At 42.5% G+C, this 12,931-nt stretch overlaps 1 protein-coding gene across 1 annotated transcript in view; it reads right to left on the minus strand.

Annotated features, from left to right (window-relative positions):
* The window catches only part of LOC131737877 (ribosomal RNA processing protein 1 homolog B-like), a 58,724-nt gene that overhangs the window by 6,267 nt on the left and 39,526 nt on the right, over nucleotides 1-12,931 (minus strand). Inside the window, exon 6 of the mRNA XM_059029652.1 lies at nucleotides 680-838. Coding sequence (XP_058885635.1) covers nucleotides 680-838 — 159 coding nt within the window. The remainder of the gene's footprint in view (nucleotides 1-679; nucleotides 839-12,931) is intronic.

The following is a 12,931-nucleotide window of genomic DNA, read 5'->3' on the forward strand; positions in this document are numbered from 1 at the left end:
GATTACAGAGGATGACATTTTATTAATAATCTGTGCTGGTTCCAATCCACTAATCTGTCCATCCCCAAGTGTAATCAATGACCTGTGCAGCAATTAGGATATTAAATAATCTTATTGCATCAGCATTCCCTGGTATGATTTCCTGTAACATTGTCACATGATGGCCATTTCATCATCCAGCAGTGATTAAAGCAAACTCATTTTGGTTAGATATAAAAATGTGCAGTCAAAAATGCTTTGGAACATAAATTACACATTAATTGTTCCAGCTAAACAATTTAAAATAAATATACAAATAAAATAACCAAGACACAATGCTGAAGATATAGCAGATATAGTAAATGTGTGATTGATGCTTTGTTAACCCTAAGGACATTTGGCTATTTTTAAATCAAGACTTAAGACCTATTTTTATAATTTAGCCTACTGAATTTATGTATATGTGTGAATGTATGTATGTATATTTGTATATATATATATATATGCATATGTGTATAAGTATGTATGTGTATGTATCTTTTTATATTACATTGTCTTATTTTCTTATTCTTTTTACAATATTTTTTGTAACCGCTCTGGAGGTATCGTTACCAAAAGCAAAGCTACAAGATGGCTGCTCAGTAGATAAGCAATTCATTTTGCAGTAGCAACAGTAGTCACAAAAATTAAATGACCACACCTGTTTGGCTGCTCTGGGCTTGCCACCATTGGCATTCTTGAAAAATAATGGCACTGGGAAGGAGGAATTTTCAAATCTCACAAACTCTGTCTCTGTGCTTGCCATGGTTTTTTGGAGTGGCTTCTTGGAAGTCACAGAGATGACAGTCTCTTCTGCTTCCTATTAAAAAAAAAAAATAAAGAAAAAGGTAAATACACATTGTTAGATTGCCTAGTTATTTTACAACCTACAGTTTTTGCCTCAGGTCTTTATTTGAAGATGTGCAGTAACCTTAGCACACATTCTTGAAATGTATTTGTTTACGACTAAGTCGCCCTGGATAAGGGCGTCTGCTAAGAAATAAATAATAATAACAACAATAATAATAATAATAATGGTTATGTCTCACACAAACTTAACTGTCAACATCCCGATTATTTTTTCAGGATCTAAACACAAAACCACTGTTCTAATTAAAAGTTTTAATTTGTTACTCTCAATACCTTAAGTCACTTTGAATGTTAAACGTAAGCGTTCAGACTAAAAAGTCACACCTATACTGCTTCTCTGTTAACACTAGCTGTCAATCTCTATGAATTTCCTTATTCCCACCCTCCTGAGCCATTGATTTGTCAACATTCAGACTAAATTCACTCCTGGGATCTGTAGCAAACAGCTATTGGTTGGAAAGCTGAGTAAATTTATCAAGTTTGAGTTTGTTGTAACTGCAATGCTTTTTTAGACTGGTGTGGCAGAAAAGGGGGAGGAGTCAGGTGAAGCACCTGGCTCCAATTTTTTTAATGGGGCCCTGCATAAAGGGGAAACCCCGTGGTGAAGGCTGTGTACAGCTGTGAGCAGACCTGTCTGGTCGGAATCAGCAAAGGTACTGTGGAGACCTGTATTGGATTGTGTGTGACTGGGAAACAGCTTAGCCGTCAAGTAGTTTTAGGTTAGGTGAGGATTAAATCAGAAAGAAAAAAAAAAGGTTTAGCACTCCCGGTTGGAGTCAGGTTTTTGTTTTGTTTGTTTATTTTATTGTGTGAATAAAAGTGCTGAAAAAGAAAAAATCCTGTGTTGGGTCAAATAACTTGTGCACAACGAACCCAAGAGCCAAAGGCTCGGTTACACTGGATAAAGTAGGTCAAAAAACGAAAATGCTACACAACAGGTTTGAAATTGCATGTTGTTGAATTTGCCATTTGTCGAAATGTATCGCAGTGCTGAAGAAACAGTACGTAACTGGAGACGATATGGCTAAAGAAAAACGAGCTGATAGAGCAGGAACATGTTTATGGCCCGATGTAGAAAACATTGTTTGAAAGGAGCACTTTGAATGACTTTAATACATAGCATACTGTAACTTGTTCTACATGTCAGTGTAACACAGTGGTACACTTGTAAAGTATGTGTATGGTTCTGTTTAACAAAATTAATATATTTTTTACAGCTGGAAATGTAATGCAATTGTACTGCACCGTATGCAACACTAAGATGTTTTTTTTACTGGTTATTAGATGGTGCACTTTTTAGTTTATTGTTTCTTTGCTTTTTAATTGATGAAGCAGCACTGTTTAATACTTTTCTTTTAAATGTGAATACAACACAATGAATTTGTAAAAGCCAATGCAGCTGGAACTATTGTCTATGGTACGGGATCACACACACACTAAAGGTAAACAAGCAATGGGAATCACACACAGCATGCAAACAGACAGGGAATACAGTACATAAACACAAATGCATGGATCGCTACATACAAATAAATATCTATATTTGATGTATTTTGACAGTGCATTTAAAATTTACTTGAACCAATTATTTAGAAATTTTGAAAAACAGAATAGCTTCTAGCAGTTTAACGAAAAATGAAAAACACTGTAAAATTATTAATGGAATAAAATTTTGCAAACAAGGGTTCTTTCGAAACTAAACCTGTGTATCACCTTTCTTTATTTGTCGATGTTGGAGCATGTAGGGAAAAAAATCTATTGTAAAAAAAGTGTGTTTTCCACAATATCCAAGCCATTGCCTTTAGCATTCTGGCCGAAGACCAATTGAGGGTCCATGGCATGTGGTACACAGTACAGTGGGAGGGCCCTCATGCAGTGTATATGCTGCAAGGTTACACTGAGTAACTTCAGCATTTAAAACACCAGAAGTCCAATTATTATTTATTTATTTCTTAGCAGACACCCTTATTCAGGGCGACTTACAGTTGTTACAATATATCACATTATACATTATACAGATATCACATTATTTTAACATACAATTACCCATTTATATAGTTGGGTTTTTACTGGAGCAATCTAGGTAAAGTGCCTTGCTCAAGTGTACAACAGCAGTGTCCCCCACCTGGGATTGATTAAAAGGCGTATGGCTAACTACCCCAGGACTCAAAGTGGAACACAATGAAAGCGAGTTAAAAGGCAGTGTCCTTAACCTTGTGGTCCCAAAACCAGGGTTCTGCTGATATACGATATTGTCGGTAGAACCTGGTAAAAGTATGAGGCGTGGCCCATACTGCCGCATTGCAAATGTCTGTGACAGATACACCCTGGAATAACGCACAAGAGGTTGCAAGGTCTCTTGTGGAGTGACCAGTGACCTTTTCTGGTGGGGGCAGGTTGGCAAGATCGTATGCAATCCTGACCATGTCTGCAATCCACCTCGACCTTAGACCTGAAGCAAACAAACAACTGCTTGGATTGCCGCCAAAATAATACGGCAGTGCCCTAACTGGACAGTACATGGAGCTTTCTCGCCTGGTCAGACTGGAAAGGATGTGGATAGAAGACCTCCAATGCCACTGACTGGTTGATATGGAAACCAGAAATGCTTTTAGGGAGAAAAGCAGGATTAGTGATGAGAGTAACCTTAGTTCCAGGTAGACCTTAAGTGTGGAGGGAGATTTCCTTCATCAAAAAGGTCCTGCAAAAATTGCAGTATATCTGCCATGGGGCAAGTCGCGACTGACACCACATCTGATTTCCATTACACGAGAGTAGATGTTAAAACTTCATGCTGATTTGAACTCGGCTCTCGCCAAGATAAGCACCAACTAAGACGTAGCTTTACAGTAAACTAATGTAATCCATATGTGTCTCCATCCATTTATGTTTCCTTCCATATGATGATGTAGATATCCTTCTGTCTGGTGTTAATGGCTGAAGTGTAATGCTGGCTCCAGGGATTATCTTATTTTGCCTCCCTGGCGCATCAGCACACACAACGGCTGCGATGCTGGCTCTGGGGATCAACCACAGTGCAGCCTCCCCAGTGCATCAGCATGACAACCGTCTGGATTGAGTTAAGTAGGGTACATCTCTGGGGTCTTCAAGTGGGCACCTTCCATCCTCAGTGTTTCGTTGACTAGCTCAAGACACCTCAAGAGGGCTCGACGGTGATTCTGGCGTCCCAGCATCACCCCCCTCCGTCCCCCACTCAACTCAGCCCAGCTTACTTACCTGTTCATCACTGTTTCTTTCTTTCTATTGTGCTTGAGATCCCCAGCCAGAATCTTTCCGTCTCAACCACAGCCAGTTGCTGCTCCTCTCTGCTGCTCAGATAAGTTCTTCACTGTGCGACGCAACTCTTGGCCACTGAATCCGACGTCTCTGAGAAACCGGGTTGTAGAGTGTGCCACAAATCCTCGACAACCCACTTCCACTGGGTAAACCCGGACTCTCCATCCTCGCTGTTCCGCTTCAGTGGCTAGTTGAGCATACCGCAGTTTCTTCCTCTCATACGCCTCATCTACAGCATCCTTCCATGGCACTGTTAACTCTATCAGGTGAACAAGGCGTGCTGATCCAGACCACAAGACAGTATCTGGTCGAAGGTTAGTGGTGACAAACTCAGGTGGAAAAATAAGCCGTTGACCAACATCTGCCAGCATTTTCCAGTCTCTAGCAGCTTCCAGTTGTCCTGGGCAAGGATTGGTTTTAACACCTTTTCTTGGTGGTTGCTCTCCAGGGCGGAGGAATGTTGTCTTTTGTGTGTAATGTTTTGATGGAACAGGTGGCAACTTATTGGTCATGTTACGCTTGTCTTCCAATGCTAAGGCCAAACATCGCAGCACCTGGTCATTGCGCCAAGTAAACCGTCCTTGGCTAAGAGCCACCTTACATCCTGTCAAAATGTGCCTTAATGTTGCAGGTGATGAACACAAAGGACATGAGGGATCCTCTCCTACCCAGAGGTTTAGGTTCTGTGGTGATGGGAGAACATCATATGTTGACCTGATGAGGAAACTGATCCTGCTCTGTTCCATTGACCATAGGTCTTGCCAGCCAATCTTGCGTTGTTCCACACTCTCCCATCTCATCCATTCTCCCTGTTTGGCCTGGGAAATGGCCTTTATACACCTCATCCTCTCCTCCTGCTTTTGCACCTCGTTGACTACCAGCTTCCTCCTTTGAGCTGGGGCCGCCTTGTGCCATGTAGGAGGAGTTGAACTGAAACCAAGACCCCCTCTTCCATGCTGAACTTGCCCCATGATATCACCAATTCGAAGGGCAGCCTTTGCAACTTCCACAGCTTTCTTTGCCGCCCACTTTCTTCCAGTTTTCAACACAGGTGCTGCCTCCCTTACGCATTTATAGCGTGACTCTACTAATGTAATTTCCAGTCTGACCTTGGCGCACTTAAACTCCTCGGTTAGAGCAGAGACTGGTAGCTGCAGTATTCCTTTACCATAAAGTCCCACTCTGCTGAGGCAGCGTGGAACTCCCAACCATTTCCTGATGTATGAACTGATTAAAGCTTCCAGCTTCTCTACTGTTGTCAAAGAAACCTCGTACACAGTCAGTGGCCACAGCAACCTCAGCAGTAGACCAAACTGAAAGCACCAGAGTTTTAGTTTGCCTGGTAGAGTGCAGCTGTCTATGCTCTTCAACCCTTCCACTGCTTGTTGTCTAACTTCTCCCACACAAACTGTGTCCTTTAAATCCCCGTCATACCATCTCCCAAGACTATTCACTGGCTTCTCAGACACTGTTGGTATTGCCTCACCATTAATGAAGAATGTTTTATCTACTACTTTGCCTTTAATTATAGAGATGCTCCTTGATTTAGTGGGCTTGAATTGCATTCGTGCCCGTTCAATGTTATTGGTTAATTTGCCCAATAACCGATTAGTGCAGGCTACTGTTGTAGGCATGGTTGTCATGTCATCCATGTATGCTCGAATTGGTGGTAGTCGCATTCCAGAAGCCAAGCGCTTTCCTCCTACTACCCATTTTGATGCCCTAATGATTACTTCTATTGCCATGGTAAAAGCCAGTGGAGAAATGGTGCATCCTGCCATTATTCCAACCTCTAGGCATTGCCATGTAGTGCTGAATTCTGAAGTTGAAAAACTAAATTGCAAATCTCCAAAGTAGGCTTTCACTAAATGTGTTATTGTCATCAAATGAAAAAATCAAATGCTGCCCATAGAAGTTCATGTGGCACTGAACCATATGCATTAGCCAAATTCAGGAATGTCACATGGAGCTCCTTCCTCTCCTTTTTAGCTGATTGAATTTGTTGCCAGATCACACTGATGTGTTCTAAGCATCCTGGGAAACCTGGAATGCCCGCTTTTTGTATTGAAGTGTCAATGAAGCAGTTCTTTAATAGGTAAGTTGACAATCTCTGAGCAATAATGCTGAAGAAAATCTTGCCTTCTACATTTAATAGGGAAATAGGACGAAACTGACTGATGCTTGTAGAATCTTTTTCTTTAGGTATAAAGACTCCACCTGCTCGGCACCATGCTCTTGGTACAACCTGTTTTTCCCATGCCACTTTCATCAATTTCCACAGGATTCGTAGAACTCCTGAAGCACTCTTGTACACTCTGTACGGAATTCCATTAGGCCCTGGAGATGATGAAGCCCTTGCTTTTTTCACAGCTTGCTCTATTTCTTTCCACTTAGGTGCACAGTCCTCCATTTGGTATTCTGGTGGATTGATAGGTGGGATGTCTGACGGAAATGACATAGGCTCCTGTCTTTTTGAATCTGTATGTGTTTCCTCCAAATATCTCTCCAGCTCAACCTTAGATGCTTTTAATGTGCCATTCTTCTCACTGGTGAATAACTTCTTTACAAATTTGAATGGGTCTTATAAAAGTTAGCTCTCGCACGCTCCTTCTTTTTGTAGCGTTTCGTAGGCGCTCAGCTCTGCGCAATGTTGCAAGCTTATCTTTTATGACCCTTTGTAAGAGATGGAGTCCCTCCTTCTGACTTTGTTCTGCTCTTCTCCATTGCTTCCTCATCTGTCTCCTTTCTCTAACTAAGTGTTCAATCTCCTGCTGCTGTCTAGACTTTCCAGGAATAGTTTGTACTTTTTCCTTCCTTTTTTCAACTCCAAACCTCTCACTTCCATATGCGTAGATGATGTCCCCAAATTTATCCAGCTTCTTTTCAACTGTTCCACTTAATCTTTCCAATGCAAAGCAGAGATCTGTGTTTACTGTGTCCCATGCAGTTTTCTCACAAGCTCTTGGCCATTTAACTCCATCGATGGTTGGGGAGGGGAGAAAAAAAAAACCAAAAAAGAAACCACATACAACACTTTTACTAGGACCGGCAAAATTTAAATCTACACTTATTCTTTGCCCTTCCTTTGGTTCCTTTAAATAATAATAAAAAAAACCCTCCCCACCCACTATGCAGCACGTACGTTTTCAGAGTAAGCATGGCAAAAAAAACAAACAAATAAAAAAAAAAAACTAGAAGAGACTAGAGGTAGGCCACATTTCAGGATCAGATTTTGCTTGTTAAATTGTCGATTTAATTTAATTTTAAATAATGCAGTCAGACGTTTGGAGGCTTTTTACAAAACAACAAAATTGAATAAAATGCGCTGTTTGTGGCGTTTTAATGAGCTTCTGTTGCAATACCACCAACCTGCAGGATCATTTAGTAAGACAGCACCCGACAAAATACGACAGCAGAAGACAAGTTAAAAACAAAAGGAAGCAACACCTTCAGTGACAGCTTATTTTGGAAATAAAGCTGATCCAGAAAGCGTCAGAGAAAAGAAATAACAGGCCTGATAGTGGATGTTGACACACAAGATATCAGACCTGTTAGTATAGTAGAGGGAGCTGCGTTTAAATCTAATTGTGAATCTTGCTCCAGGCTATGAAATGCCCTGTCGAAATACAATTTCCAAATTCATTACTCTGGATCACGAACGTGCAAAGGAAAAGCTTAGACAGGATTTAAGTCAGGAGTGTAATTCATGTCCATCACTACCGATGTATGGACAAGCATGGCACAAGATACGTTTAACAGTCACCTGTCATTACATTAAGCAAAACTGGCAATTCGAGGCAAAAGTATTAGCGACACGAAAATTACACGAGACACAGCTGTGAATTTAGTAAAAGTGGTCAATCAGATAAAGTGGCTACAAAAGTAATAATGTCTTTGCTTTCTGCAAGCGAGCGTGCTGTGTTACTTTTTGGTAGCGTGGCAAGTGTGAGCTGTGCAGGGCACAATATAAATCTCTGCATTCAGAAAAGCTTGGAAGATGTACGACAAGTCCATACATTAGTGGCAGCAGCAAGGAGACTGGTTGCACATTTTAAAAAGAGTGAGATGGCAACAAGCACTTAAATAGGAAACAAACAGAAATGCTGAACACAGAAAAAGCACCACTCAGGTTAATACAGGATGTGCAAACAAAGTGGAACACGGTTTATTGTATGTTTGAACACCTTCTTGAATTAAAATGGCCAGTTATTGATGTTTTGTCAAACCTAGATTTGACCAAAAAGTCTGACGCAGCTACTTTAGATCTCACGACTGAGCAGTGGAAGCTAATGGCTGTGATACTACACCTACTACAGCCATTAGAACTGTCTACAGTACTTTTGAGTGCAGAGAAAAACATTACGGCTAATTCTTTGTACCACTTGCAACAGGAATAAAACACAGACTGACTGAAGTTCCTGATGAAGGGGAGACACTGTCTTCTTCAAATTCGATTTGCTAATTCCAGTTACACAGAGTGAGAGATAAGCTAGTGTGTAACTTGTCTCAGCGATTTTATTTAATGACCCAAATAATGAGGTTATGCCATTGCTTTTTGTGTCATTTCTTGACCCCATGATTTTGCCATCTGGATTTCCTATCCGAACAGACCAAAGCCCACTTGTATGAAGCACCGTCGTCCAAACTAGTGAGGCTGGTGCAGGACAACCTCGAAAATGACGGAAATCGTGCCTGTACAAATGAGTGCAGCACAGAGGACTTACCTGTTAAAAAGAAAACGAAGACCGAACAAGCAATGGAATTGTTACTTCGTGGACGGCAACAAACACACACTACTTCCAAGGAAACCTTAATCCAACAAGAGATGATGATTTATGCTTCTGAAACTCCATTAAACATCAGTGAAGATCCCCTGATTTGGTGGAAAAATAACCAGAGACGCTTTCCCAACCTAGCAGCCTTGGCAAAGAGCATGTTAAGTATCCCTGCAACATCGGTCCCGAGCGAGCGTGTGTTCAGCAAAGCATGATGCTTGTGAACAAACTCCGTTCTTCTTTGACACCTGAGAATGTGGATGGCATAATATTTCTGAATAAAAACAGAAAATAAGCTCTGGAGAGAGCACAGACTTTGTTACTTTGGAGTTGTAAATAGCTATTCTTGTGTTCCCCGTTGGGAGTTTTTTTTTTTCTCTAATCCGTTTGCTGCAATGTTTTATTAACTTTTGTGGGGAACCTCGTCGACATTGTTACTAGACATAAATAATTAGAAATGTGTAGTTTAAGATCAACTGGAGAAACGTTTACTTTTCATGATTAGATTTGATGAAAATATATGTACTTATTTACACGTTTCTTTTACGTTATGAAAAAACGATGCATCAGGTCTTTATGAAAACGATGCATTGATAGTAAAAATACACTATTGTCCCAGCCCTAAATGACAGACTGATGCAACGGTTTCTACATGCAAGCCAGTTTGTGAGATAGTGATCTCTGCTATGCAAGCAATTGCAACAGTGGGAAAAAAATGAAAAGCACTAGAAGAGTTTAGAACATTTGCGCAGAAAAATATTTTTTCTAACTGAGAAGTAGGGCAAACCTCCTTCTGTGCAAACAGTCCACTGGAGTCATGAAAGACTAAAATGTTAAACGCCACTACGAAACAAAACGTTTTTATCATAGCCCTGGTTCCCTGAAATAGGAATATTAACCATTACAAAATGGGTGTTTCCCTTTAAAGACACCCGAACTAAAAACTCTGTATCAAAGACTCACGCTACAGCAGGGTGGCGCTGCTGCGGCTCCGCCCCGCAACCACAAAACAGCAGCACGCCCTACAAGCATTGTCATTTTCTTCTGAGATTGCGACCGTGAACACCGCGACCCCAAAGTTAATGGTTAATATTCCTATTTCAGGGAACCAGGGTTATGATAACAACCTAACCTGTTTCGTAACAAACATTAAGATAGACTCACCTCTAATATTATATCGTGAGGTTGGAGGTTGGACTGGGAAGCTGCCCTCAGTACTCTTGTGCCAAATCCAGGATTCTGCGGGTCCACGACATTCAGCCGATAGAACCTGGCAAACGTATGGGATAAAGCCCAAACCGCTGCACTGCATATTTCCTGAATAGATGAACCCTGGAACAAAGCCCATGAAGTCACCTGACCCCTGTTGGAAAGGCCAGTGAGCAGTTAGCTCCGTAACAAACAAATTGTTCTGACTGCCTCCAGCTTTTAGTTCTGTCCACATAATACATTAATGCCCGCACTGGACAAAGCGTATGGAGCTGATGCTCCCTGTCAGACTGGAAATGGGGATGGAAAGCCTCCAATTCCACCAACTGGTTAATGTGGAAAGCCAAGATTGTTTTCGGCAGAAAAGCTGGGTTAATACAAAGTGTACCCTTCGTTCTGGCCTCTAAAAAAAATTAGACAAGCTTTCAATATTGAAAATGCTTGCATTTCACCTCACCCGCTTAGCGGAGGTGATTATAAGCAAGAAAGCTGTCCTGAAAGACAAAAAATTCAGCCCAGCTGAATGCATGGGCTCAAATGGAGGTTAAGTACTACATTTCATCGGTGGCCTAAGCCGCTGGGTGCCTTTTAAAAATTGCCCTGCCAGGAAATGAGCTCCTGAATAGATTTTTACATGGCACACCGAAATAGCTGCCAAACAGACCTTTAGAGTAGAGGGGGGTTCTCCTCATCAAAAAGATCCTGCAAAAATTGCAGTATAACTGCCATAGGGCATGTCGTGGTTTCGAACCCACAAGCCAAAACACCAAGTCTGAAACACATCCCACTTGTAACCATACTGGGAACGAGTAGAGGCTGCCCTGGCGTTTTGCAGGGTGTCAATCACCCTGGTTTGATAATCCCAAGCCCCTTTCACACTGGCATGCTCTACCCGGGTTGGAACCTACCCAGGTCAGCACCTGGTGTCATGCGGGTCGGGTACGCAATTTCACACTGTGTTTGATAAAGCAGGGTTGACCTGGGTGACAGACGCAAATGCACAATACAATTATCAATGCCCGGGAAGCAGCTTGTTACTGATGCTTCCATCCAAACTTCTCTGGATTGAACCCTCAGCCCAAATGTTGATAGAGCAAATTGTTCTACATCCCTACTGCAGTCTGGCTCATGCTATGTCTCAATCAACAAAAATATGTCTAAACAAAATAAACAGAAATGTTCCTTGGCTGTTTGTTATTTGCTTCGGCTCACGAACGGCCATCAAGCATTTTGTCTCACTCAACCCGGGTCAAAGAGCATGGCGCGCGGTGGAAAGGCATACAGCAGCTGCCAAGGCATCTATCGTCAGTGGGTCCCAGGCTCCTGTAATGGAGAACCAGCGGGGACAATGGGTCGATTCCTGGGAGGCAATATCTACCTCCCGAACCGTGATACAACTGAGTCTCAAAGGGGTCAGTCAGCATAGCTTCCCTGCGCCTCGAAAGGCATCGGGAGCTAAAGAGAGGCCAAATGGCAAAACTTGAACTCGTATGCTGTTCCCTAAACGCAAACCGCAGGTACTTGTGAGCCGGTTTCTATGGGGATGTGGAAGTAGGCATCTTAGCGGCCTACTTTGTGGACCAATTGCCTGGCCTGACCTCCATCTCAGAACAGATTGACCTGTCTTGGTCGAGGATGAGTCTGAGGCCACCATCCCACTTGGGCATGGAGTAGAACCTGTCCTCCAATTGGAGGGGGTGTACCATATGAATTGCCTGTCTTAACAGCAGAGCTGCTATCTCCTGAGACACCACAACACTGTCCTGTGGGTATGTGACTGATGCTGCAGTCACACCCCAAGAGGAAGGGAGACTGTGCTTGAACTGCAGTGAGTGGCCGGTCTGAACACCTAGATGTCTGTGGTGCACTGACGCCAATACTCCAGACGGCTCCCTGAGAAGGGGCCCTGGACCTGTGGCAGTGGGAAAACTGCTGCCCAGAGCTTTTCTATTCCCAGGTGCGTGGATCTCCCTTGGCACAAAGCCATGTGGTGAGGACACAGCCACCTCTCTATGACAGGGTGATGGGGAAGAGTGCTTAGTAGAGCTGTTGACAGTAACTGGACTGTCAACAAGGCTTGCTTGATACTAGACAAGCAGGCTGGACAGGCAGTCCAGATTGGAAATTATAAAACCCTGTAGCAGGTCAGAACCGGGACTGCTGGAGCTGGTTTTGTGCCTGTAGCACTGTTGGTAGAGTAGTGTACAGCAAGGGAGCGTCAGCTCAAGCAGTAATACCACTGTACAGTAATGCAACAGGGCGGACCCTCTATAGACCAGACCACCTGCAAGACCGCAGTGGCCCTTTTTATCAACGACATATGCTCCGCCATACAGGGGTTTTCTTGGAAATAGACAGGCAGGCTGTCTTTGCATGTGTCACCGGTATAAAAATCGCAGAAAGTGGTTAAAAGCAAAATTGCAGAAAGCGGTTTGCTTAGAAATAGAGAGGTAGGCTGGTTTGCATGTGTCACAGGGATAAGACCCAGGCATAATGCAAATAGCAAGCATTGCACAAAAGAAATGTACAGTTGCTGACTCAGTTTGTTAAAAACAGTAACTGGACTGTCAACCAAGCCAGCTTGGTACAAGACAGACAGGCTGGCTTTGCATGCGTCACCGGGATAAAATCCAGGTAGAATGCGAACAGCAAGCAATGTACATTAAGAGTATGCAGTTGCTTGGTAAAAACAGTAACTACTAAGCAGGCAGGCTGCCTTCACATGTGTCACAGGGATAAACCCTAGCATTATGCAAATAGCA

Source organism: Acipenser ruthenus, chromosome 8 (genome assembly GCF_902713425.1).
Source record: "Acipenser ruthenus chromosome 8, fAciRut3.2 maternal haplotype, whole genome shotgun sequence".
Classification (NCBI taxonomy): Eukaryota; Metazoa; Chordata; class Actinopteri; order Acipenseriformes; family Acipenseridae; genus Acipenser; species Acipenser ruthenus.